General features: G+C 53.5%; 15 protein-coding genes across 15 annotated transcripts; 6 read left to right on the forward strand and 9 right to left on the reverse strand.

Moving 5' to 3' along the window:
• Positions 1-256: 256 nt before the first annotated feature.
• LOC148307201 (histone H3) lies at positions 257-667 on the reverse strand. The gene has a single exon (XM_088263792.1). The coding sequence runs from the start codon at positions 665-667 to the stop codon at positions 257-259; it is 411 nt and encodes a 136-aa protein (XP_088119918.1).
• Positions 668-924: 257 nt separating this feature from the next.
• Positions 925-1,629, forward strand: LOC148307202 (histone H4). Its single transcript, XM_088263779.1, has one exon. The coding sequence runs from the start codon at positions 1,006-1,008 to the stop codon at positions 1,315-1,317; it is 312 nt and encodes a 103-aa protein (XP_088119905.1). The 5' UTR covers positions 925-1,005; the 3' UTR covers positions 1,318-1,629.
• Positions 1,630-2,378: 749 nt separating this feature from the next.
• Positions 2,379-3,283, reverse strand: LOC148307203 (uncharacterized). Its single transcript, XM_088263774.1, has one exon. It carries the CDS (start codon positions 3,202-3,204, stop codon positions 2,494-2,496), a length of 711 nt encoding a protein of 236 aa, XP_088119900.1. The 5' UTR covers positions 3,205-3,283; the 3' UTR covers positions 2,379-2,493.
• A 2,282-nt stretch (positions 3,284-5,565) lies between these two features.
• On the reverse strand, positions 5,566-5,940 carry LOC148307204 (histone H2B). Its single transcript, XM_088263793.1, has one exon. It carries the CDS (start codon positions 5,938-5,940, stop codon positions 5,566-5,568), a length of 375 nt encoding a protein of 124 aa, XP_088119919.1.
• Positions 5,941-6,309: 369 nt separating this feature from the next.
• On the forward strand, positions 6,310-6,684 carry LOC148307205 (histone H2A). The gene has a single exon (XM_088263794.1). The coding sequence runs from the start codon at positions 6,310-6,312 to the stop codon at positions 6,682-6,684; it is 375 nt and encodes a 124-aa protein (XP_088119920.1).
• Positions 6,685-7,592: 908 nt separating this feature from the next.
• LOC148307206 (histone H3) lies at positions 7,593-8,003 on the reverse strand. The gene has a single exon (XM_088263795.1). It carries the CDS (start codon positions 8,001-8,003, stop codon positions 7,593-7,595), a length of 411 nt encoding a protein of 136 aa, XP_088119921.1.
• A 603-nt stretch (positions 8,004-8,606) lies between these two features.
• LOC148307207 (histone H4) lies at positions 8,607-8,918 on the forward strand. The gene has a single exon (XM_088263796.1). It carries the CDS (start codon positions 8,607-8,609, stop codon positions 8,916-8,918), a length of 312 nt encoding a protein of 103 aa, XP_088119922.1.
• Positions 8,919-9,988: 1,070 nt separating this feature from the next.
• LOC148307208 (uncharacterized) lies at positions 9,989-10,881 on the reverse strand. Its single transcript, XM_088263784.1, has one exon. The coding sequence runs from the start codon at positions 10,800-10,802 to the stop codon at positions 10,095-10,097; it is 708 nt and encodes a 235-aa protein (XP_088119910.1). The 5' UTR covers positions 10,803-10,881; the 3' UTR covers positions 9,989-10,094.
• Positions 10,882-13,151: 2,270 nt separating this feature from the next.
• LOC148307209 (histone H2B) lies at positions 13,152-13,526 on the reverse strand. Its single transcript, XM_088263797.1, has one exon. It carries the CDS (start codon positions 13,524-13,526, stop codon positions 13,152-13,154), a length of 375 nt encoding a protein of 124 aa, XP_088119923.1.
• A 369-nt stretch (positions 13,527-13,895) lies between these two features.
• Positions 13,896-14,270, forward strand: LOC148307210 (histone H2A). Its single transcript, XM_088263798.1, has one exon. The coding sequence runs from the start codon at positions 13,896-13,898 to the stop codon at positions 14,268-14,270; it is 375 nt and encodes a 124-aa protein (XP_088119924.1).
• Positions 14,271-15,178: 908 nt separating this feature from the next.
• On the reverse strand, positions 15,179-15,589 carry LOC148307211 (histone H3). The gene has a single exon (XM_088263799.1). It carries the CDS (start codon positions 15,587-15,589, stop codon positions 15,179-15,181), a length of 411 nt encoding a protein of 136 aa, XP_088119925.1.
• A 593-nt stretch (positions 15,590-16,182) lies between these two features.
• LOC148307212 (histone H4) lies at positions 16,183-16,494 on the forward strand. The gene has a single exon (XM_088263800.1). The coding sequence runs from the start codon at positions 16,183-16,185 to the stop codon at positions 16,492-16,494; it is 312 nt and encodes a 103-aa protein (XP_088119926.1).
• Positions 16,495-17,555: 1,061 nt separating this feature from the next.
• LOC148307213 (uncharacterized) lies at positions 17,556-18,460 on the reverse strand. The gene has a single exon (XM_088263778.1). The coding sequence runs from the start codon at positions 18,379-18,381 to the stop codon at positions 17,671-17,673; it is 711 nt and encodes a 236-aa protein (XP_088119904.1). The 5' UTR covers positions 18,382-18,460; the 3' UTR covers positions 17,556-17,670.
• A 2,286-nt stretch (positions 18,461-20,746) lies between these two features.
• Positions 20,747-21,157, reverse strand: LOC148307214 (histone H3). Its single transcript, XM_088263801.1, has one exon. It carries the CDS (start codon positions 21,155-21,157, stop codon positions 20,747-20,749), a length of 411 nt encoding a protein of 136 aa, XP_088119927.1.
• Positions 21,158-21,755: 598 nt separating this feature from the next.
• Positions 21,756-22,067, forward strand: LOC148307215 (histone H4). Its single transcript, XM_088263802.1, has one exon. The coding sequence runs from the start codon at positions 21,756-21,758 to the stop codon at positions 22,065-22,067; it is 312 nt and encodes a 103-aa protein (XP_088119928.1).
• Positions 22,068-26,058: the final 3,991 nt, after the last annotated feature.

Below are 26,058 nucleotides of genomic sequence, written 5' to 3' on the forward strand. Positions count from 1 at the left end.
TTTTTTTTTTTTTTTTTTTAACTCAAGTATCGAAATCATACTGCTACGAGTATCAAAATCATACTGCTGGCGAATTCGATTGTGGATGATTAAGGTGTATGCGGTCCTGAAAAGGACCATTTTTATTCGAATCGATCGACCGATCGGAACGGGTCGAGGTGACGGCCGCCCGATACCACTGTACTGCGTGTTAGTCAATCAGACCGATCGACCGACCGACCGAAAATCGTGCCGCGTCTCGTCGCATAGAGCTCGCTTAGGCGCGCTCGCCTCGGATGCGCCTGGCCAGCTGGATGTCCTTGGGCATGATGGTGACGCGCTTGGCGTGGATCGCGCACAGGTTCGTGTCCTCGAAGAGGCCGACCAGGTAGGCCTCGCTCGCCTCCTGCAGGGCCATGACGGCCGAGCTCTGGAAGCGGAGGTCGGTCTTGAAGTCCTGGGCGATCTCGCGCACCAGGCGCTGGAAGGGGAGCTTGCGGATCAGCAGCTCGGTGCTCTTCTGGTAGCGGCGGATCTCCCTGAGCGCGACCGTGCCGGGCCTGTAGCGATGGGGCTTCTTCACGCCGCCGGTGGCCGGGGCGCTCTTGCGGGCCGCCTTCGTGGCCAGCTGCTTCCTGGGCGCCTTGCCCCCGGTGGACTTGCGAGCGGTCTGCTTCGTACGTGCCATGGCTGTAGCTGAGTAGGATTCTTCTCTCTATTCGGAAAAATTTCCCGGGCGCGTCATATTTATCGAAAATACCGTCTCCCCCGTGGGGGGGGATGGGCCGACGCCATTGGCCGATTCGAATATTCCCAACCGCCGGGCGGTCGGGCGGGACGGAGGGGACGGGACGGGACGGGACGGGACGGGACGGGACGGGCTCGACGGTGAGACGCGGGCGCACGTCTGGTGCATAAAAGCGGCCCCGGCCGGCGAAAAACGCCACACGAATCCTACACACGCACGGTAGAGCACCGTGCGAGCAGCGACTACTGTAACCGAAAAGAAGACCACACGCAGAGAAGATGACCGGTCGCGGAAAGGGAGGAAAAGGTCTGGGGAAAGGAGGCGCCAAGCGACACAGGAAAGTCCTCCGCGATAACATCCAGGGCATCACGAAGCCGGCCATCCGCCGTCTGGCCCGCCGAGGCGGCGTCAAGCGCATCTCCGGTCTCATCTACGAGGAGACGCGCGGCGTCCTGAAGGTGTTCCTCGAGAACGTGATCAGGGACGCGGTCACCTACACCGAGCACGCCAAGAGGAAGACCGTCACCGCCATGGACGTCGTCTACGCCCTGAAGCGCCAGGGCCGCACCCTGTACGGTTTCGGAGGTTAAGTCGCCGATCTTCGCCGCTCTTCACCGCTCTTCACCGCTCTTCACCGCACCGCACGCAGCGCGAGATACATTCGCCCCGGCCGTCCCGACGCCCGCACGCCACCGCCACCACCGCACCGCGCTGCTACGCGCGATGTGAATGCGATTTGAAAACAAAAAACGGCCCTTCTCAGGGCCAACAACTGCCTGACCGACCCATGTCGTAACCGTTTTTCGCTTTTCGAAATTTAAATAACACAATACAATTACCTACGTGGATGGATAGAGCTTTGCTTTATTTCTTTCTTTTTTCTCTCTCGTACGGCTTCGAGAACCGCAAGGGAGCGGGGTATCCGCACACGATGATAGTGCGTACAAATCATTGATTTTTTTTTCACTCTCGCTCTCTCTCTCTATCCTTTCCTGAATTGTATTCATGTTTATATAAATGTACATATTATAATACGCGACGCAAATTTGGGAGTCTTAATAAAAAAAAACATAAAAGAAATGAGAGTGACAGCAAAAGGGTGACAGCTGTTTCGCCTGGAAACGGTGACAGCTGTTACGACCAGAGAGAACTCAAACTTAGTTTACTTACTTATACAATGTATGTATATTGTGGGCGTAAGTAACGTCGCTAATCACTCTCGAGTGAAAGATTCCAGGCCGGAAACAATCACGTGTCGTGGGAGTGTACGCGTATACAAGGAGAGAGAGATTAATAGTAGGTCATCCCATATTCACGTGACAACGATCCGACTACGCGTGATCCGGATGCGTTTGTGTGAATAGTTTTGCAGGTGGCGCGCGCGGCGTTGCCTTTTCTTTCAAAAACTGTTGTACTTTGTATCGATATATATTATATTTTATATTATGACGCAACGTCCGCTGACTAATGACTGTCGAGCGAAATATTCTAGGCCGGAGTGTGAACGCTCGTGTGGCATGGGAGTGCATGTAGTTCGTATATGGTATACGAGAGATATTTAATAAATCATCCCATTTCGATGAAAATAAATAATAATGAAAATTCACGAAAGTCACGAAAGACGACTGAGCGTGTTCCGAATAGGTGTGTGTGTGAATCGTTTGGTAGCCCTGACAAGGGCTTTTTGACTCTTCTGCGTGATCTGTGCAATATGACAATATGCAACGGCGGCTGCTGCGGCGACGACGACAAAGACGACTCCACCCCTACTTCTTCGGGGCGGCCTTCTTTGCCGCGGGCTTGGCCTTCGGGGCGGCGGCCTTCTTGGGCTTCGGCGCCTTGGGCTTCTTGGTGGGCGGCTTGGCGGTCTTCTTCGCCTTGGTCGGGCTCTTCGCCTTGGCGGGGGCGGCCTTCTTCGCGGCCGCCTTCTTGGCTGCCGGGGAGGCGGCGGCCTTCTTCGCCTTGGCGGGAGCCGCGGCCGCCTTCTTGGCGGGCTTCTTCTTCGCGGCGGCGGCGGCGGCGGCGGATGACTTCTCCGCGGCCGGCTTCTTCTCCTTGGCGGGGGCGGCGCGCTTCTTGGAAGCGGCGGACGCGGCGGGCTTGCTCTTCTTCTTGGCCCCGCCGGCCGACGCCTTCGCCTTGCTCGCCTCCAGCTTGAACGAACCGGACGCTCCCTTGCCCTTCGTCTGCACCAGGGCGCCGGATTCGACGGCCCCCTTGAGGTACTTCTTGATGAACGGGGCCAGCTTGTCCGCGTCGACCTTGTAGTTGGCCGAGATGTACTTCTTGATGGCCTGCAGGGAGGAGCCGCCGCGCTCCTTCAGCTCCTTGATGGCGTTGTTCACCATCTCGGACGTCTTCGGGTGCGAGGGCTTCGCCTTCGGCTTCTTGGAGGCGGCGGCGGCGGACGCTTTCGCCTTCTTGGCCGGAGTCGCCGGCAGGGGGGAGGCGGCCGCGGGTGCTGCTGTGTCTGCCATCTTGCGAGTCTTGTTGCGTTGCGTTCTGTAGCGAGCGTAGAGCGGTTGCGGGGGGACGATTAGTTCCCGTATTTGTCGTCAGACGGCGCTCGTTCTCGCCTGTCGGTAAAAATTTATACCGTGTCGCGGACGGTCGGTGCGCGCTTGTCGATTTTGCCGATGAAAAGTGTTGTCATTTATGCTTAGGCGGCCGGACGAAAACCGCCCTGGCGGCCGAACGGATCCGCCCGGGGACGCGGAGCGCGGCGGGTCCCGCGGCCGGGAGGTCCCGCCGTCGGCCGGCGGCCGGGTCGGCCGGCCCGGGGGCCGGGCCGCGGCGCGGCGGACGTTTAGAGGCGCAAAAGCTGCAGGGCGGCAGCGTTGGGCGGCCGAAAGCCGGCCGCGAATGCGTCTCCCCGGCGAGCTGGCGGCCCGGGCGCGCGCCGCCCCCGTCGGGCAGGACCCGGCCCCGGGTCCGAGACGTCCGCCGGCCGCGGAGGGCCTCCGGTGGCGGAGCGAGGGCCCCCCGAAGCGGCCGGACGTAACACACGCGAACGCCGACGGACCGCCGGAGAGCGTCCGGGCCGAGAGAGAGACCTGCCTCCGGGTCGGGAGCGAATATTATCTAGTGAATTATAACGATTGATCGATCTACTAACGGCTATCGTAGGATTACATGTCGAACGAGTGAGACGCGAAAAGATAGAAGAAAAGAATAGAATTAAAAAAAAAAAAAAATACATTAATATAATAACGATCCGTCGTTTGCGAGGAATCGTATCACGAATGGGATGGATAGTAGTAGTAGTAGTAGTAGTAGAATCATCGGAAGGCGTAAGTGAAAGAAAGAAGAATAGAAGTTAGAAAAAATATAAATAAAGAAAGGAAAAAGAGGAGTTGGGAGAATGATAGAAGTAGATGAATAGAAAAGAAAGAACGAATAAAACAGACCGATAATAAGTATGAATGATTCCGGTCTACGTGCAAAATGACGCGAGCTCCGCGCGCAGTAGTAGGCTCGTTCTGTAAAAAGTGAAACGTCATCGACTTATAAAAAAAAAAAAAAAAAAAAAAAAAATCGAAATCGGGATGATGATGATATATAATCGGGTGAGATGCGACGATGATGATGATTCGTGTCGCCGTAGCGGTGCGTACGACCGACGATGACGACGATGACGATGATACGCGTGAAGAAGAACAATAATAACAATATGTGATAATAGGAATATGTATTAAATGAAATATGAAAAATAAAAACGTGTATCTACTGTTGAAGATGTGTATGTATGTATGTCGAATGTCGGGGCGAGTTCGGTAGGTGATCGGAAATGGTATTTGTAATGAGAATAGTTGTCAGGTGTATATTAGTATGCATAAAGAATGAAGAAGAAGCGAAGGAAAGGGGGAAAAAAAAAAAAAAAAAAAAATGACTAGGTAAGGTGACATGTCGAAGAGGCCCTCGAGGATATGGCACCGTACGTACGATAGTATGATAGAATCGTACGGCTTCGAGAACCGCAAGGGAGCGGAGTATCCGCACACGATGATAGTACGTAGAAATCATTGATTTTTTTTCACTCTCGCTCTCTCTCTCTATCCTTTCCTGAATTGTATTCATGTTTATATAAATGTACATATCATAATACGCGACGCAAATTTGGGAGTCAAAAAAAAAAAAACATAAAAGAAATGAAAGTGACAGCAAAAGGGTGACAGCTGTTTCGCCTGAAAAGGGTGACAGCTGTTTCGCCCTAAAACTGAAGAAGAAGAAGAAGGTGACAGCTGTTACGACCAGAGAGAACTCAAAAAAAAATCACAGCAGTTCCGCTCGGGGAAAAAAAAAAAACCAAAAACAAAAAACTGCGAAAGGTGACAGCAATTTTGCAACCGAAACAACGGCCAAATAAAAAGAAGGAGAAAAAAATGTGTATATATATAATATACATGCGTACGTATATGATTTTTTATATAAAAAAAGGACAATTTTGATCGGACGCCCGGCTAATCGTGCGATAGGCAATCGCCGCGCACCGCGGCGCGGCCGGTTGCGCGATCCGTTACGGGGCGCTTATCACTGTTGCGCTTCTCGTTCTATTATCGTAGTTATTATTTACACACACATCTGTCTATAGTATAATATATTTGCAGTAAGTATTTGGATTATTCGTGTGGTGGTCCTGATAAGGACCTTTGTTAATTGCGCTGTATTAGATGGTTTAACGTAGACGACGACGGCGCTGTTGATGTCGATGATTATTATGATGATGACGATGATGACGATGTCGGTGTGTATAGATTACAATATTCGGTGCAGACGAATATCGCGCGTCCGTGTGCGTGTCGCGTCGTGTTTCAACGCGCTGGCGCTGGCGCTGGCGCCTACTTGGAGCTGGTGTACTTGGTGACGGCCTTGGTGCCCTCGCTGACGGCGTGCTTGGCCAGCTCCCCGGGCAGCAGCAGCCTGACGGCGGTCTGGATCTCCCTGCTGGTGATCGTCGACCTCTTGTTGTAGTGGGCGAGACGGGACGCCTCGGCGGCGATGCGCTCGAAGATGTCGTTCACGAAGCTGTTCATGATGCTCATCGCCTTACTGGAGATTCCGGTGTCGGGATGCACCTGCTTGAGCACCTTGTAGATGTAGATGGCGTAGCTCTCCTTCCTCCTGCGCTTCGACTTCTTCTTGTCCCCCTTGGAGATGTTCTTCTGGGCCTTGCCCGACTTCTTGGCTGCCTTTCCGCTCGTCTTGGGCGGCATTGTCTCTTCTTATCTCGGAATAGATGCGGCGTAGAGTGGAGCAGAGGAGTCGCGGTGGACTGTCTGTACTGTGCGGTGTGCGTGGCGCAAACTGAAAAATCGACCGTTTTTGTCACTTCGGTCGGCGCACCCAGCCAGGGCCGCCGGTCGGGCCGTCCGGGCCGGCGGCAGGGGAGGGTCCCCCCGCGGGACCGGTCCCGGCGGCGCTGCGTGCGCTTCGCGGAGGGCGTAAATAAGGTGTGTGCGCCCGTTTTCGCCATTGACTTGACTTGACTCACCTCTCGACGGTCGCAACGTGCGCGCACTCCAGCTCGCACATCCTCGCTTCGCATATCGCAGAGAACCAGTTCAGATCTCCGACCACTCGCCATGTCGGGTCGCGGAAAGGGAGGCAAAGTGAAGGGAAAGGCAAAGTCCCGCTCGAACCGCGCCGGTCTGCAGTTCCCCGTCGGCCGTATCCACAGGCTGCTCAGGAAGGGCAACTACGCCGAGAGGGTCGGCGCCGGTGCGCCCGTGTACCTGGCCGCCGTCATGGAGTACCTGGCCGCCGAGGTGCTGGAGTTGGCCGGCAACGCCGCCAGGGATAACAAGAAGACGAGGATCATCCCCCGTCATCTTCAGTTGGCCATTCGCAACGACGAGGAGCTGAACAAGCTGCTCTCCGGGGTGACCATCGCCCAGGGAGGCGTCCTGCCCAACATCCAGGCCGTGCTCCTGCCCAAGAAGACCGAGAAGAAGGCGTAAGAATGATGATTCTGCGCCCGCTCATCCTCCACTCTTCTCTCTCTACTCCCCGGACTCCTCCGCCCGTTTCATCATCATCTCGCAGAGTAGTGTACACAAAGGTCCTTTTCAGGACCGCCACATGTATTTATTGCCAATCGTTACCCGTTCGCTGATTTTATAACTATTCTCATTATTTATGTACATTTAAGAAATATATCCGAAGCGCGCTAGGACCGTTCCGTCCGTGTGCGCGGACCTGAATTGTGGTATAGTATGGTAGTACCGATATGATATGCTAGAAACACTGATAATGAAATGAATAAAAATCGCAAGTAAATGAATGCGCGATGGGTAAAGCGCCCGGCGCACGCAACTTACGACGCGTGTCAATACGAGATGATCTCGGCGAGTGTTTTTGTTTAGAATTTTCACTCGTGAAATATATGAAATTAATAAGAGTCAAAGCCTGAGTAGGGTCATGATGAGCCGTGTCGCGCTTGGACGTTAGGTAATTAAAACGAAATGCGACATGATCTCAGCGCTGAGACGATAATGAAATTAATAAATCGTACGTTCCGGTACTCTTGCGTGATTTGAATGTTTAAAATTACTATTGATTCGCGAGTAAAATACATATTAATTTATTGGAAGTTATTATTATTATTATTATTTTTTTTTTTTTTTTTTTTAACTCAAGTATCGAAATCATACTGCTACGAGTATCAAAATCATACTGCTGGCGAATTCGATTGTGGATGATTAAGGTGTATGCGGTCCTGAAAAGGACCATTTTTATTCGAATCGATCGACCGATCGGAACGGGTCGAGGTGACGGCCGCCCGATACCACTGTACTGCGTGTTAGTCAATCAGACCGATCGACCGACCGACCGAAAATCGTGCCGCGTCTCGTCGCATAGAGCTCGCTTAGGCGCGCTCGCCTCGGATGCGCCTGGCCAGCTGGATGTCCTTGGGCATGATGGTGACGCGCTTGGCGTGGATCGCGCACAGGTTCGTGTCCTCGAAGAGGCCGACCAGGTAGGCCTCGCTCGCCTCCTGCAGGGCCATGACGGCCGAGCTCTGGAAGCGGAGGTCGGTCTTGAAGTCCTGGGCGATCTCGCGCACCAGGCGCTGGAAGGGGAGCTTGCGGATCAGCAGCTCGGTGCTCTTCTGGTAGCGGCGGATCTCCCTGAGCGCGACCGTGCCGGGCCTGTAGCGATGGGGCTTCTTCACGCCGCCGGTGGCCGGGGCGCTCTTGCGGGCCGCCTTCGTGGCCAGCTGCTTCCTGGGCGCCTTGCCCCCGGTGGACTTGCGAGCGGTCTGCTTCGTACGTGCCATGGCTGTAGCTGAGTAGGATTCTTCTCTCTATTCGGAAAAATTTCCCGGGCGCGTCATATTTATCGAAAATACCGTCTCCCCCGTGGGGGGGGATGGGCCGACGCCATTGGCCGATTCGAATATTCCCAACCGCCGGGCGGTCGGGCGGGACGGAGGGGACGGGACGGGACGGGACGGGACGGGACGGGACGGGACGGGACGGGACGGGCTCGACGGTGAAGCGAGACGGGAGATAGAGTGGAGAAACAATCGCATCCTCCCCGGAGAAATGTGCATGCAGAAAAATTACGAAAAACACTCAAAACCTAGCCTGGAATAATGTTATGCATATAACAAACTGAGACATATATTCGCGTGACGCGATACCGAGTCGCGCCGATCCTCTCGCCTCTCGCCCTCGCTGCTCGCGCGCGAGAGTGAGACGGCGCGCGTGTCGTCGTAGCTGTCGGATCGCTCGGCGGCGAGGGGAGACGCGGGCGCACGTCTGGTGCATAAAAGCGGCCCCGGCCGGCGAAAAACGCCACACGAATCCTACACACGCACGGTAGAGCACCGTGCGAGCAGCGACTACTGTAACCGAAAAGAAGACCACACGCAGAGAAGATGACCGGTCGCGGAAAGGGAGGAAAAGGTCTGGGGAAAGGAGGCGCCAAGCGACACAGGAAAGTCCTCCGCGATAACATCCAGGGCATCACGAAGCCGGCCATCCGCCGTCTGGCCCGCCGAGGCGGCGTCAAGCGCATCTCCGGTCTCATCTACGAGGAGACGCGCGGCGTCCTGAAGGTGTTCCTCGAGAACGTGATCAGGGACGCGGTCACCTACACCGAGCACGCCAAGAGGAAGACCGTCACCGCCATGGACGTCGTCTACGCCCTGAAGCGCCAGGGCCGCACCCTGTACGGTTTCGGAGGTTAAGTCGCCGATCTTCGCCGCTCTTCACCGCTCTTCACCGCTCTTCACCGCACCGCACGCAGCGCGAGATACATTCGCCCCGGCCGTCCCGACGCCCGCACGCCACCGCCACCACCGCACCGCGCTGCTACGCGCGATGTGAATGCGATTTGAAAACAAAAAACGGCCCTTCTCAGGGCCAACAACTGCCTGACCGACCCATGTCGTAACCGTTTTTCGCTTTTCGAAATTTAAATAACACAATACAATTACCTACGTGGATGGATAGAGCTTTGCTTTATTTCTTTCTTTTTTCTCTCTCGTACGGCTTCGAGAACCGCAAGGGAGCGGGGTATCCGCACACGATGATAGTGCGTACAAATCATTGATTTTTTTTTCACTCTCGCTCTCTCTCTCTATCCTTTCCTGAATTGTATTCATGTTTATATAAATGTACATATTATAATACGCGACGCAAATTTGGGAGTCTTAATAAAAAAAAACATAAAAGAAATGAGAGTGACAGCAAAAGGGTGACAGCTGTTTCGCCTGGAAACGGTGACAGCTGTTACGACCAGAGAGAACTCAAACTTAGTTTACTTACTTATACAATGTATGTATATTGTGGGCGTAAGTAACGTCGCTAATCACTCTCGAGTGAAAGATTCCAGGCCGGAAACAATCACGTGTCGTGGGAGTGTACGCGTATACAAGGAGAGAGAGATTAATAGTAGGTCATCCCATATTCACGTGACAACGATCCGACTACGCGTGATCCGGATGCGTTTGTGTGAATAGTTTTGCAGGTGGCGCGCGCGGCGTTGCCTTTTCTTTCAAAAACTGTTGTACTTTGTATCGATATATATTATATTTTATATTATGACGCAACGTCCGCTGACTAATGACTGTCGAGCGAAATATTCTAGGCCGGAGTGTGAACGCTCGTGTGGCATGGGAGTGCATGTAGTTCGTATATGGTATACGAGAGATATTTAATAAATCATCCCATTTCGATGAAAATAAATAATAATGAAAATTCACGAAAGTCACGAAAGACGACTGAGCGTGTTCCGAATAGGTGTGTGTGTGAATCGTTTGGTAGCCCTGACAAGGGCTTTTTGACTCTTCTGCGTGATCTGTGCAATATGACAATATGCAACGGCGGCTGCTGCGGCGACGACGACAAAGACGACTCCACCCCTACTTCTTCGGGGCGGCCTTCTTTGCCGCGGGCTTGGCCTTCGGGGCGGCGGCCTTCTTGGGCTTCGGCGCCTTGGGCTTCTTGGTGGGCGGCTTGGCGGTCTTCTTCGCCTTGGTCGGGCTCTTCGCCTTGGCGGGGGCGGCCTTCTTCGCGGCCGCCTTCTTGGCTGCCGGGGAGGCGGCGGCCTTCTTCGCCTTGGCGGGAGCCGCGGCCGCCTTCTTGGCGGGCTTCTTCTTCGCGGCGGCGGCGGCGGCGGATGACTTCTCCGCGGCCGGCTTCTTCTCCTTGGCGGGGGCGGCGCGCTTCTTGGAAGCGGCGGACGCGGCGGGCTTGCTCTTCTTCTTGGCCCCGCCGGCCGACGCCTTCGCCTTGCTCGCCTCCAGCTTGAACGAACCGGACGCTCCCTTGCCCTTCGTCTGCACCAGGGCGCCGGATTCGACGGCCCCCTTGAGGTACTTCTTGATGAACGGGGCCAGCTTGTCCGCGTCGACCTTGTAGTTGGCCGAGATGTACTTCTTGATGGCCTGCAGGGAGGAGCCGCCGCGCTCCTTCAGCTCCTTGATGGCGTTGTTCACCATCTCGGACGTCTTCGGGTGCGAGGGCTTCGCCTTCGGCTTCTTGGAGGCGGCGGCGGCGGACGCTTTCGCCTTCTTGGCCGGAGTCGCCGGCAGGGGGGAGGCGGCCGCGGGTGCTGCTGTGTCTGCCATCTTGCGAGTCTTGTTGCGTTGCGTTCTGTAGCGAGCGTAGAGCGGTTGCGGGGGGACGATTAGTTCCCGTATTTGTCGTCAGACGGCGCTCGTTCTCGCCTGTCGGTAAAAATTTATACCGTGTCGCGGACGGTCGGTGCGCGCTTGTCGATTTTGCCGATGAAAAGTGTTGTCATTTATGCTTAGGCGGCCGGACGAAAACCGCCCTGGCGGCCGAACGGATCCGCCCGGGGACGCGGAGCGCGGCGGGTCCCGCGGCCGGGAGGTCCCGCCGTCGGCCGGCGGCCGGGTCGGCCGGCCCGGGGGCCGGGCCGCGGCGCGGCGGACGTTTAGAGGCGCAAAAGCTGCAGGGCGGCAGCGTTGGGCGGCCGAAAGCCGGCCGCGAATGCGTCTCCCCGGCGAGCTGGCGGCCCGGGCGCGCGCCGCCCCCGTCGGGCAGGACCCGGCCCCGGGTCCGAGACGTCCGCCGGCCGCGGAGGGCCTCCGGTGGCGGAGCGAGGGCCCCCCGAAGCGGCCGGACGTAACACACGCGAACGCCGACGGACCGCCGGAGAGCGTCCGGGCCGAGAGAGAGACCTGCCTCCGGGTCGGGAGCGAATATTATCTAGTGAATTATAACGATTGATCGATCTACTAACGGCTATCGTAGGATTACATGTCGAACGAGTGAGACGCGAAAAGATAGAAGAAAAGAATAGAATTAAAAAAAAAAAAAAATACATTAATATAATAACGATCCGTCGTTTGCGAGGAATCGTATCACGAATGGGATGGATAGTAGTAGTAGTAGTAGTAGTAGAATCATCGGAAGGCGTAAGTGAAAGAAAGAAGAATAGAAGTTAGAAAAAATATAAATAAAGAAAGGAAAAAGAGGAGTTGGGAGAATGATAGAAGTAGATGAATAGAAAAGAAAGAACGAATAAAACAGACCGATAATAAGTATGAATGATTCCGGTCTACGTGCAAAATGACGCGAGCTCCGCGCGCAGTAGTAGGCTCGTTCTGTAAAAAGTGAAACGTCATCGACTTATAAAAAAAAAAAAAAAAAAAAAAAAAATCGAAATCGGGATGATGATGATATATAATCGGGTGAGATGCGACGATGATGATGATTCGTGTCGCCGTAGCGGTGCGTACGACCGACGATGACGACGATGACGATGATACGCGTGAAGAAGAACAATAATAACAATATGTGATAATAGGAATATGTATTAAATGAAATATGAAAAATAAAAACGTGTATCTACTGTTGAAGATGTGTATGTATGTATGTCGAATGTCGGGGCGAGTTCGGTAGGTGATCGGAAATGGTATTTGTAATGAGAATAGTTGTCAGGTGTATATTAGTATGCATAAAGAATGAAGAAGAAGCGAAGGAAAGGGGGAAAAAAAAAAAAAAAAAAAAATGACTAGGTAAGGTGACATGTCGAAGAGGCCCTCGAGGATATGGCACCGTACGTACGATAGTATGATAGAATCGTACGGCTTCGAGAACCGCAAGGGAGCGGAGTATCCGCACACGATGATAGTACGTAGAAATCATTGATTTTTTTTCACTCTCGCTCTCTCTCTCTATCCTTTCCTGAATTGTATTCATGTTTATATAAATGTACATATCATAATACGCGACGCAAATTTGGGAGTCAAAAAAAAAAAAACATAAAAGAAATGAAAGTGACAGCAAAAGGGTGACAGCTGTTTCGCCTGAAAAGGGTGACAGCTGTTTCGCCCTAAAACTGAAGAAGAAGAAGAAGGTGACAGCTGTTACGACCAGAGAGAACTCAAAAAAAAATCACAGCAGTTCCGCTCGGGGAAAAAAAAAAAACCAAAAACAAAAAACTGCGAAAGGTGACAGCAATTTTGCAACCGAAACAACGGCCAAATAAAAAGAAGGAGAAAAAAATGTGTATATATATAATATACATGCGTACGTATATGATTTTTTATATAAAAAAAGGACAATTTTGATCGGACGCCCGGCTAATCGTGCGATAGGCAATCGCCGCGCACCGCGGCGCGGCCGGTTGCGCGATCCGTTACGGGGCGCTTATCACTGTTGCGCTTCTCGTTCTATTATCGTAGTTATTATTTACACACACATCTGTCTATAGTATAATATATTTGCAGTAAGTATTTGGATTATTCGTGTGGTGGTCCTGATAAGGACCTTTGTTAATTGCGCTGTATTAGATGGTTTAACGTAGACGACGACGGCGCTGTTGATGTCGATGATTATTATGATGATGACGATGATGACGATGTCGGTGTGTATAGATTACAATATTCGGTGCAGACGAATATCGCGCGTCCGTGTGCGTGTCGCGTCGTGTTTCAACGCGCTGGCGCCTACTTGGAGCTGGTGTACTTGGTGACGGCCTTGGTGCCCTCGCTGACGGCGTGCTTGGCCAGCTCCCCGGGCAGCAGCAGCCTGACGGCGGTCTGGATCTCCCTGCTGGTGATCGTCGACCTCTTGTTGTAGTGGGCGAGACGGGACGCCTCGGCGGCGATGCGCTCGAAGATGTCGTTCACGAAGCTGTTCATGATGCTCATCGCCTTACTGGAGATTCCGGTGTCGGGATGCACCTGCTTGAGCACCTTGTAGATGTAGATGGCGTAGCTCTCCTTCCTCCTGCGCTTCGACTTCTTCTTGTCCCCCTTGGAGATGTTCTTCTGGGCCTTGCCCGACTTCTTGGCTGCCTTTCCGCTCGTCTTGGGCGGCATTGTCTCTTCTTATCTCGGAATAGATGCGGCGTAGAGTGGAGCAGAGGAGTCGCGGTGGACTGTCTGTACTGTGCGGTGTGCGTGGCGCAAACTGAAAAATCGACCGTTTTTGTCACTTCGGTCGGCGCACCCAGCCAGGGCCGCCGGTCGGGCCGTCCGGGCCGGCGGCAGGGGAGGGTCCCCCCGCGGGACCGGTCCCGGCGGCGCTGCGTGCGCTTCGCGGAGGGCGTAAATAAGGTGTGTGCGCCCGTTTTCGCCATTGACTTGACTTGACTCACCTCTCGACGGTCGCAACGTGCGCGCACTCCAGCTCGCACATCCTCGCTTCGCATATCGCAGAGAACCAGTTCAGATCTCCGACCACTCGCCATGTCGGGTCGCGGAAAGGGAGGCAAAGTGAAGGGAAAGGCAAAGTCCCGCTCGAACCGCGCCGGTCTGCAGTTCCCCGTCGGCCGTATCCACAGGCTGCTCAGGAAGGGCAACTACGCCGAGAGGGTCGGCGCCGGTGCGCCCGTGTACCTGGCCGCCGTCATGGAGTACCTGGCCGCCGAGGTGCTGGAGTTGGCCGGCAACGCCGCCAGGGATAACAAGAAGACGAGGATCATCCCCCGTCATCTTCAGTTGGCCATTCGCAACGACGAGGAGCTGAACAAGCTGCTCTCCGGGGTGACCATCGCCCAGGGAGGCGTCCTGCCCAACATCCAGGCCGTGCTCCTGCCCAAGAAGACCGAGAAGAAGGCGTAAGAATGATGATTCTGCGCCCGCTCATCCTCCACTCTTCTCTCTCTACTCCCCGGACTCCTCCGCCCGTTTCATCATCATCTCGCAGAGTAGTGTACACAAAGGTCCTTTTCAGGACCGCCACATGTATTTATTGCCAATCGTTACCCGTTCGCTGATTTTATAACTATTCTCATTATTTATGTACATTTAAGAAATATATCCGAAGCGCGCTAGGACCGTTCCGTCCGTGTGCGCGGACCTGAATTGTGGTATAGTATGGTAGTACCGATATGATATGCTAGAAACACTGATAATGAAATGAATAAAAATCGCAAGTAAATGAATGCGCGATGGGTAAAGCGCCCGGCGCACGCAACTTACGACGCGTGTCAATACGAGATGATCTCGGCGAGTGTTTTTGTTTAGAATTTTCACTCGTGAAATATATGAAATTAATAAGAGTCAAAGCCTGAGTAGGGTCATGATGAGCCGTGTCGCGCTTGGACGTTAGGTAATTAAAACGAAATGCGACATGATCTCAGCGCTGAGACGATAATGAAATTAATAAATCGTACGTTCCGGTACTCTTGCGTGATTTGAATGTTTAAAATTACTATTGATTCGCGAGTAAAATACATATTAATTTATTGGAAGTTATTATTATTATTATTATTATTATTTTTTTTTTTTTTAACTCAAGTATCGAAATCATACTGCTACGAGTATCAAAATCATACTGCTGGCGAATTCGATTGTGGATGATTAAGGTGTATGCGGTCCTGAAAAGGACCATTTTTATTCGAATCGATCGACCGATCGGAACGGGTCGAGGTGACGGCCGCCCGATACCACTGTACTGCGTGTTAGTCAATCAGACCGATCGACCGACCGACCGAAAATCGTGCCGCGTCTCGTCGCATAGAGCTCGCTTAGGCGCGCTCGCCTCGGATGCGCCTGGCCAGCTGGATGTCCTTGGGCATGATGGTGACGCGCTTGGCGTGGATCGCGCACAGGTTCGTGTCCTCGAAGAGGCCGACCAGGTAGGCCTCGCTCGCCTCCTGCAGGGCCATGACGGCCGAGCTCTGGAAGCGGAGGTCGGTCTTGAAGTCCTGGGCGATCTCGCGCACCAGGCGCTGGAAGGGGAGCTTGCGGATCAGCAGCTCGGTGCTCTTCTGGTAGCGGCGGATCTCCCTGAGCGCGACCGTGCCGGGCCTGTAGCGATGGGGCTTCTTCACGCCGCCGGTGGCCGGGGCGCTCTTGCGGGCCGCCTTCGTGGCCAGCTGCTTCCTGGGCGCCTTGCCCCCGGTGGACTTGCGAGCGGTCTGCTTCGTACGTGCCATGGCTGTAGCTGAGTAGGATTCTTCTCTCTATTCGGAAAAATTTCCCGGGCGCGTCATATTTATCGAAAATACCGTCTCCCCCGTGGGGGGGGATGGGCCGACGCCATTGGCCGATTCGAATATTCCCAACCGCCGGGCGGTCGGGCGGGACGGAGGGGACGGGACGGGACGGGACGGGACGGGACGGGACGGGACGGGCTCGACGGTGAAGCGAGACGGGAGATAGAGTGGAGAAACAATCGCATCCTCCCCGGAGAAATGTGCATGCAGAAAAATTACGAAAAACACTCAAAACCTAGCCTGGAATAATGTTATGCATATAACAAACTGAGACATATATTCGCGTGACGCGATACCGAGTCGCGCCGATCCTCTCGCCTCTCGCCCTCGCTGCTCGCGCGCGAGAGTGAGACGGCGCGCGTGTCGTCGTAGCTGTCGGATCGCTCGGCGGCGAGGGGAGACGCGGGCGCACGTCTGGTGCATAAAAGCGGCCCCGGCCGGCGAAAAACGCCACACGAATCCTACACACGCACGGTAGAGCACCGTGCGAGCAGCGACTACTGTAACCGAAAAGAAGACCACACGCAGAGAAGATGACCGGTCGCGGAAAGGGAGGAAAAGGTCTGGGGAAAGGAGGCGCCAAGCGACACAGGAAAGTCCTCCGCGATAACATCCAGGGCATCACGAAGCCGGCCATCCGCCGTCTGGCCCGCCGAGGCGGCGTCAAGCGCATCTCCGGTCTCATCTACGAGGAGACGCGCGGCGTCCTGAAGGTGTTCCTCGAGAACGTGATCAGGGACGCGGTCACCTACACCGAGCACGCCAAGAGGAAGACCGTCACCGCCATGGACGTCGTCTACGCCCTGAAGCGCCAGGGCCGCACCCTGTACGGTTTCGGAGGTTAAGTCGCCGATCTTCGCCGCTCTTCACCGCTCTTCACCGCTCTTCACCGCACCGCACGCAGCGCGAGATACATTCGCCCCGGCCGTCCCGACGCCCGCACGCCACCGCCACCACCGCACCGCGCTGCTACGCGCGATGTGAATGCGATTTGAAAACAAAAAACGGCCCTTCTCAGGGCCAACAACTGCCTGACCGACCCATGTCGTAACCGTTTTTCGCTTTTCGAAATTTAAATAACACAATACAATTACCTACGTGGATGGATAGAGCTTTGCTTTATTTCTTTCTTTTTTCTCTCTCGTACGGCTTCGAGAACCGCAAGGGAGCGGGGTATCCGCACACGATGATAGTGCGTACAAATCATTGATTTTTTTTTCACTCTCGCTCTCTCTCTCTATCCTTTCCTGAATTGTATTCATGTTTATATAAATGTACATATTATAATACGCGACGCAAATTTGGGAGTCTTAATAAAAAAAAACATAAAAGAAATGAGAGTGACAGCAAAAGGGTGACAGCTGTTTCGCCTGGAAACGGTGACAGCTGTTACGACCAGAGAGAACTCAAACTTAGTTTACTTACTTATACAATGTATGTATATTGTGGGCGTAAGTAACGTCGCTAATCACTCTCGAGTGAAAGATTCCAGGCCGGAAACAATCACGTGTCGTGGGAGTGTACGCGTATACAAGGAGAGAGAGATTAATAGTAGGTCATCCCATATTCACGTGACAACGATCCGACTACGCGTGATCCGGATGCGTTTGTGTGAATAGTTTTGCAGGTGGCGCGCGCGGCGTTGCCTTTTCTTTCAAAAACTGTTGTACTTTGTATCGATATATATTATATTTTATATTATGACGCAACGTCCGCTGACTAATGACTGTCGAGCGAAATATTCTAGGCCGGAGTGTGAACGCTCGTGTGGCATGGGAGTGCATGTAGTTCGTATATGGTATACGAGAGATATTTAATAAATCATCCCATTTCGATGAAAATAAATAATAATGAAAATTCACGAAAGTCACGAAAGACGACTGAGCGTGTTCCGAATAGGTGTGTGTGTGAATCGTTTGGTAGCCCTGACAAGGGCTTTTTGACTCTTCTGCGTGATCTGTGCAATATGACAATATGCAACGGCGGCTGCTGCGGCGACGACGACAAAGACGACTCCACCCCTACTTCTTCGGGGCGGCCTTCTTTGCCGCGGGCTTGGCCTTCGGGGCGGCGGCCTTCTTGGGCTTCGGCGCCTTGGGCTTCTTGGTGGGCGGCTTGGCGGTCTTCTTCGCCTTGGTCGGGCTCTTCGCCTTGGCGGGGGCGGCCTTCTTCGCGGCCGCCTTCTTGGCTGCCGGGGAGGCGGCGGCCTTCTTCGCCTTGGCGGGAGCCGCGGCCGCCTTCTTGGCGGGCTTCTTCTTCGCGGCGGCGGCGGCGGCGGCGGATGACTTCTCCGCGGCCGGCTTCTTCTCCTTGGCGGGGGCGGCGCGCTTCTTGGAAGCGGCGGACGCGGCGGGCTTGCTCTTCTTCTTGGCCCCGCCGGCCGACGCCTTCGCCTTGCTCGCCTCCAGCTTGAACGAACCGGACGCTCCCTTGCCCTTCGTCTGCACCAGGGCGCCGGATTCGACGGCCCCCTTGAGGTACTTCTTGATGAACGGGGCCAGCTTGTCCGCGTCGACCTTGTAGTTGGCCGAGATGTACTTCTTGATGGCCTGCAGGGAGGAGCCGCCGCGCTCCTTCAGCTCCTTGATGGCGTTGTTCACCATCTCGGACGTCTTCGGGTGCGAGGGCTTCGCCTTCGGCTTCTTGGAGGCGGCGGCGGCGGACGCTTTCGCCTTCTTGGCCGGAGTCGCCGGCAGGGGGGAGGCGGCCGCGGGTGCTGCTGTGTCTGCCATCTTGCGAGTCTTGTTGCGTTGCGTTCTGTAGCGAGCGTAGAGCGGTTGCGGGGGGACGATTAGTTCCCGTATTTGTCGTCAGACGGCGCTCGTTCTCGCCTGTCGGTAAAAATTTATACCGTGTCGCGGACGGTCGGTGCGCGCTTGTCGATTTTGCCGATGAAAAGTGTTGTCATTTATGCTTAGGCGGCCGGACGAAAACCGCCCTGGCGGCCGAACGGATCCGCCCGGGGACGCGGAGCGCGGCGGGTCCCGCGGCCGGGAGGTCCCGCCGTCGGCCGGCGGCCGGGTCGGCCGGCCCGGGGGCCGGGCCGCGGCGCGGCGGACGTTTAGAGGCGCAAAAGCTGCAGGGCGGCAGCGTTGGGCGGCCGAAAGCCGGCCGCGAATGCGTCTCCCCGGCGAGCTGGCGGCCCGGGCGCGCGCCGCCCCCGTCGGGCAGGACCCGGCCCCGGGTCCGAGACGTCCGCCGGCCGCGGAGGGCCTCCGGTGGCGGAGCGAGGGCCCCCCGAAGCGGCCGGACGTAACACACGCGAACGCCGACGGACCGCCGGAGAGCGTCCGGGCCGAGAGAGAGACCTGCCTCCGGGTCGGGAGCGAATATTATCTAGTGAATTATAACGATTGATCGATCTACTAACGGCTATCGTAGGATTACATGTCGAACGAGTGAGACGCGAAAAGATAGAAGAAAAGAATAGAATTAAAAAAAAAAAAAAATACATTAATATAATAACGATCCGTCGTTTGCGAGGAATCGTATCACGAATGGGATGGATAGTAGTAGTAGTAGTAGTAGTAGAATCATCGGAAGGCGTAAGTGAAAGAAAGAAGAATAGAAGTTAGAAAAAATATAAATAAAGAAAGGAAAAAGAGGAGTTGGGAGAATGATAGAAGTAGATGAATAGAAAAGAAAGAACGAATAAAACAGACCGATAATAAGTATGAATGATTCCGGTCTACGTGCAAAATGACGCGAGCTCCGCGCGCAGTAGTAGGCTCGTTCTGTAAAAAGTGAAACGTCATCGACTTATAAAAAAAAAAAAAAAAAAAAAAATCGAAATCGGGATGATGATGATATATAATCGGGTGAGATGCGACGATGATGATGATTCGTGTCGCCGTAGCGGTGCGTACGACCGACGATGACGACGATGACGATGATACGCGTGAAGAAGAACAATAATAACAATATGTGATAATAGGAATATGTATTAAATGAAATATGAAAAATAAAAACGTGTATCTACTGTTGAAGATGTGTATGTATGTATGTCGAATGTCGGGGCGAGTTCGGTAGGTGATCGGAAATGGTATTTGTAATGAGAATAGTTGTCAGGTGTATATTAGTATGCATAAAGAATGAAGAAGAAGCGAAGGAAAGGGGGAAAAAAAAAAAAAAAAAAAAATGACTAGGTAAGGTGACATGTCGAAGAGGCCCTCGAGGATATGGCACCGTACGTACGATAGTATGATAGAATCGTACGGCTTCGAGAACCGCAAGGGAGCGGAGTATCCGCACACGATGATAGTACGTAGAAATCATTGATTTTTTTTCACTCTCGCTCTCTCTCTCTATCCTTTCCTGAATTGTATTCATGTTTATATAAATGTACATATCATAATACGCGACGCAAATTTGGGAGTCAAAAAAAAAAAAACATAAAAGAAATGAAAGTGACAGCAAAAGGGTGACAGCTGTTTCGCCTGAAAAGGGTGACAGCTGTTTCGCTGAAACACTGATAATGAAATGAATAAAAATCGCAAGTAAATGAATGCGCGATGGGTAAAGCGCCCGGCGCACGCAACTTACGACGCGTGTCAATACGAGATGATCTCGGCGAGTGTTTTTGTTTAGAATTTTCACTCGTGAAATATATGAAATTAATAAGAGTCAAAGCCTGAGTAGGGTCATGATGAGCCGTGTCGCGCTTGGACGTTAGGTAATTAAAACGAAATGCGACATGATCTCAGCGCTGAGACGATAATGAAATTAATAAATCGTACGTTCCGGTACTCTTGCGTGATTTGAATGTTTAAAATTACTATTGATTCGCGAGTAAAATACATATTAATTTATTGGAAGTTATTATTATTATTATTATTATTATATATATTTTTTTTTTTTTTTTACTCAAGTATCGAAATCATACTGCTACGAGTATCAAAATCATACTGCTGGCGAATTCGATTGTGGATGATTAAGGTGTATGCGGTCCTGAAAAGGACCATTTTTATTCGAATCGATCGACCGATCGGAACGGGTCGAGGTGACGGCCGCCCGATACCACTGTACTGCGTGTTAGTCAATCAGACCGATCGACCGACCGACCGAAAATCGTGCCGCGTCTCGTCGCATAGAGCTCGCTTAGGCGCGCTCGCCTCGGATGCGCCTGGCCAGCTGGATGTCCTTGGGCATGATGGTGACGCGCTTGGCGTGGATCGCGCACAGGTTCGTGTCCTCGAAGAGGCCGACCAGGTAGGCCTCGCTCGCCTCCTGCAGGGCCATGACGGCCGAGCTCTGGAAGCGGAGGTCGGTCTTGAAGTCCTGGGCGATCTCGCGCACCAGGCGCTGGAAGGGGAGCTTGCGGATCAGCAGCTCGGTGCTCTTCTGGTAGCGGCGGATCTCCCTGAGCGCGACCGTGCCGGGCCTGTAGCGATGGGGCTTCTTCACGCCGCCGGTGGCCGGGGCGCTCTTGCGGGCCGCCTTCGTGGCCAGCTGCTTCCTGGGCGCCTTGCCCCCGGTGGACTTGCGAGCGGTCTGCTTCGTACGTGCCATGGCTGTAGCTGAGTAGGATTCTTCTCTCTATTCGGAAAAATTTCCCGGGCGCGTCATATTTATCGAAAATACCGTCTCCCCCGTGGGGGGGGATGGGCCGACGCCATTGGCCGATTCGAATATTCCCAACCGCCGGGCGGTCGGGCGGGACGGAGGGGACGGGACGGGACGGGACGGGACGGGACGGGACGGGACGGGACGGGCTCGACGGTGAAGCGAGACGGGAGATAGAGTGGAGAAACAATCGCATCCTCCCCGGAGAAATGTGCATGCAGAAAAATTACGAAAAACACTCAAAACCTAGCCTGGAATAATGTTATGCATATAACAAACTGAGACATATATTCGCGTGACGCGATACCGAGTCGCGCCGATCCTCTCGCCTCTCGCCCTCGCTGCTCGCGCGCGAGAGTGAGACGGCGCGCGTGTCGTCGTAGCTGTCGGATCGCTCGGCGGCGAGGGGAGACGCGGGCGCACGTCTGGTGCATAAAAGCGGCCCCGGCCGGCGAAAAACGCCACACGAATCCTACACACGCACGGTAGAGCACCGTGCGAGCAGCGACTACTGTAACCGAAAAGAAGACCACACGCAGAGAAGATGACCGGTCGCGGAAAGGGAGGAAAAGGTCTGGGGAAAGGAGGCGCCAAGCGACACAGGAAAGTCCTCCGCGATAACATCCAGGGCATCACGAAGCCGGCCATCCGCCGTCTGGCCCGCCGAGGCGGCGTCAAGCGCATCTCCGGTCTCATCTACGAGGAGACGCGCGGCGTCCTGAAGGTGTTCCTCGAGAACGTGATCAGGGACGCGGTCACCTACACCGAGCACGCCAAGAGGAAGACCGTCACCGCCATGGACGTCGTCTACGCCCTGAAGCGCCAGGGCCGCACCCTGTACGGTTTCGGAGGTTAAGTCGCCGATCTTCGCCGCTCTTCACCGCTCTTCACCGCTCTTCACCGCACCGCACGCAGCGCGAGATACATTCGCCCCGGCCGTCCCGACGCCCGCACGCCACCGCCACCACCGCACCGCGCTGCTACGCGCGATGTGAATGCGATTTGAAAACAAAAAACGGCCCTTCTCAGGGCCAACAACTGCCTGACCGACCCATGTCGTAACCGTTTTTCGCTTTTCGAAATTTAAATAACACAATACAATTACCTACGTGGATGGATAGAGCTTTGCTTTATTTCTTTCTTTTTTCTCTCTCGTACGGCTTCGAGAACCGCAAGGGAGCGGGGTATCCGCACACGATGATAGTGCGTACAAATCATTGATTTTTTTTTCACTCTCGCTCTCTCTCTCTATCCTTTCCTGAATTGTATTCATGTTTATATAAATGTACATATTATAATACGCGACGCAAATTTGGGAGTCTTAATAAAAAAAAACATAAAAGAAATGAGAGTGACAGCAAAAGGGTGACAGCTGTTTCGCCTGGAAACGGTGACAGCTGTTACGACCAGAGAGAACTCAAACTTAGTTTACTTACTTATACAATGTATGTATATTGTGGGCGTAAGTAACGTCGCTAATCACTCTCGAGTGAAAGATTCCAGGCCGGAAACAATCACGTGTCGTGGGAGTGTACGCGTATACAAGGAGAGAGAGATTAATAGTAGGTCATCCCATATTCACGTGACAACGATCCGACTACGCGTGATCCGGATGCGTTTGTGTGAATAGTTTTGCAGGTGGCGCGCGCGGCGTTGCCTTTTCTTTCAAAAACTGTTGTACTTTGTATCGATATATATTATATTTTATATTATGACGCAACGTCCGCTGACTAATGACTGTCGAGCGAAATATTCTAGGCCGGAGTGTGAACGCTCGTGTGGCATGGGAGTGCATGTAGTTCGTATATGGTATACGAGAGATATTTAATAAATCATCCCATTTCGATGAAAATAAATAATAATGAAAATTCACGAAAGTCACGAAAGACGACTGAGCGTGTTCCGAATAGGTGTGTGTGTGAATCGTTTGGTAGCCCTGACAAGGGCTTTTTGACTCTTCTGCGTGATCTGTGCAATATGACAATATGCAACGGCGGCTGCTGCGGCGACGACGACAAAGACGACTCCACCCCTACTTCTTCGGGGCGGCCTTCTTTGCCGCGGGCTTGGCCTTCGGGGCGGCGGCCTTCTTGGGCTTCGGCGCCTTGGGCTTCTTGGTGGGCGGCTTGGCGGTCTTCTTCGCCTTGGTCGGGCTCTTCGCCTTGGCGGGGGCGGCCTTCTTCGCGGCCGCCTTCTTGGCTGCCGGGGAGGCGGCGGCCTTCTTCGCCTTGGCGGGAGCCGCGGCCGCCTTCTTGGCGGGCTTCTTCTTCGCGGCGGCGGCGGCGGCGGATGACTTCTCCGCGGCCGGCTTCTTCTCCTTGGCGGGGGCGGCGCGCTTCTTGGAAGCGGCGGACGCGGCGGGCTTGCTCTTCTTCTTGGCCCCGCCGGCCGACGCCTTCGCCTTGCTCGCCTCCAGCTTGAACGAACCGGACGCTCCCTTGCCCTTCGTCTGCACCAGGGCGCCGGATTCGACGGCCCCCTTGAGGTACTTCTTGATGAACGGGGCCAGCTTGTCCGCGTCGACCTTGTAGTTGGCCGAGATGTACTTCTTGATGGCCTGCAGGGAGGAGCCGCCGCGCTCCTTCAGCTCCTTGATGGCGTTGTTCACCATCTCGGACGTCTTCGGGTGCGAGGGCTTCGCCTTCGGCTTCTTGGAGGCGGCGGCGGCGGACGCTTTCGCCTTCTTGGCCGGAGTCGCCGGCAGGGGGGAGGCGGCCGCGGGTGCTGCTGTGTCTGCCATCTTGCGAGTCTTGTTGCGTTGCGTTCTGTAGCGAGCGTAGAGCGGTTGCGGGGGGACGATTAGTTCCCGTATTTGTCGTCAGACGGCGCTCGTTCTCGCCTGTCGGTAAAAATTTATACCGTGTCGCGGACGGTCGGTGCGCGCTTGTCGATTTTGCCGATGAAAAGTGTTGTCATTTATGCTTAGGCGGCCGGACGAAAACCGCCCTGGCGGCCGAACGGATCCGCCCGGGGACGCGGAGCGCGGCGGGTCCCGCGGCCGGGAGGTCCCGCCGTCGGCCGGCGGCCGGGTCGGCCGGCCCGGGGGCCGGGCCGCGGCGCGGCGGACGTTTAGAGGCGCAAAAGCTGCAGGGCGGCAGCGTTGGGCGGCCGAAAGCCGGCCGCGAATGCGTCTCCCCGGCGAGCTGGCGGCCCGGGCGCGCGCCGCCCCCGTCGGGCAGGACCCGGCCCCGGGTCCGAGACGTCCGCCGGCCGCGGAGGGCCTCCGGTGGCGGAGCGAGGGCCCCCCGAAGCGGCCGGACGTAACACACGCGAACGCCGACGGACCGCCGGAGAGCGTCCGGGCCGAGAGAGAGACCTGCCTCCGGGTCGGGAGCGAATATTATCTAGTGAATTATAACGATTGATCGATCTACTAACGGCTATCGTAGGATTACATGTCGAACGAGTGAGACGCGAAAAGATAGAAGAAAAGAATAGAATTAAAAAAAAAAAAAAATACATTAATATAATAACGATCCGTCGTTTGCGAGGAATCGTATCACGAATGGGATGGATAGTAGTAGTAGTAGTAGTAGTAGAATCATCGGAAGGCGTAAGTGAAAGAAAGAAGAATAGAAGTTAGAAAAAATATAAATAAAGAAAGGAAAAAGAGGAGTTGGGAGAATGATAGAAGTAGATGAATAGAAAAGAAAGAACGAATAAAACAGACCGATAATAAGTATGAATGATTCCGGTCTACGTGCAAAATGACGCGAGCTCCGCGCGCAGTAGTAGGCTCGTTCTGTAAAAAGTGAAACGTCATCGACTTATAAAAAAAAAAAAAAAAAAAAAAAAAATCGAAATCGGGATGATGATGATATATAATCGGGTGAGATGCGACGATGATGATGATTCGTGTCGCCGTAGCGGTGCGTACGACCGACGATGACGACGATGACGATGATACGCGTGAAGAAGAACAATAATAACAATATGTGATAATAGGAATATGTATTAAATGAAATATGAAAAATAAAAACGTGTATCTACTGTTGAAGATGTGTATGTATGTATGTCGAATGTCGGGGCGAGTTCGGTAGGTGATCGGAAATGGTATTTGTAATGAGAATAGTTGTCAGGTGTATATTAGTATGCATAAAGAATGAAGAAGAAGCGAAGGAAAGGGGGAAAAAAAAAAAAAAAAAAAAATGACTAGGTAAGGTGACATGTCGAAGAGGCCCTCGAGGATATGGCACCGTACGTACGATAGTATGATAGAATCGTACGGCTTCGAGAACCGCAAGGGAGCGGAGTATCCGCACACGATGATAGTACGTAGAAATCATTGATTTTTTTTCACTCTCGCTCTCTCTCTCTATCCTTTCCTGAATTGTATTCATGTTTATATAAATGTACATATCATAATACGCGACGCAAATTTGGGAGTCAAAAAAAAAAAAACATAAAAGAAATGAAAGTGACAGCAAAAGGGTGACAGCTGTTTCGCCTGAAAAGGGTGACAGCTGTTTCGCCCTAAAACTGAAGAAGAAGAAGAAGGTGACAGCTGTTACGACCAGAGAGAACTCAAAAAAAAATCACAGCAGTTCCGCTCGGGGAAAAAAAAAAAACCAAAAACAAAAAACTGCGAAAGGTGACAGCAATTTTGCAACCGAAACAACGGCCAAATAAAAAGAAGGAGAAAAAAATGTGTATATATATAATATACATGCGTACGTATATGATTTTTTATATAAAAAAAGGACAATTTTGATCGGACGCCCGGCTAATCGTGCGATAGGCAATCGCCGCGCACCGCGGCGCGGCCGGTTGCGCGATCCGTTACGGGGCGCTTATCACTGTTGCGCTTCTCGTTCTATTATCGTAGTTATTATTTACACACACATCTG

The sequence above is a fragment of the Brachycentrus maculatus genome, unplaced genomic scaffold (genome assembly GCF_059751285.1).
Source record: "Brachycentrus maculatus isolate JH-2025_06_01 unplaced genomic scaffold, ASM5975128v1 h1tg000203l, whole genome shotgun sequence".
NCBI classification, from domain to species: Eukaryota; Metazoa; Arthropoda; class Insecta; order Trichoptera; family Brachycentridae; genus Brachycentrus; species Brachycentrus maculatus.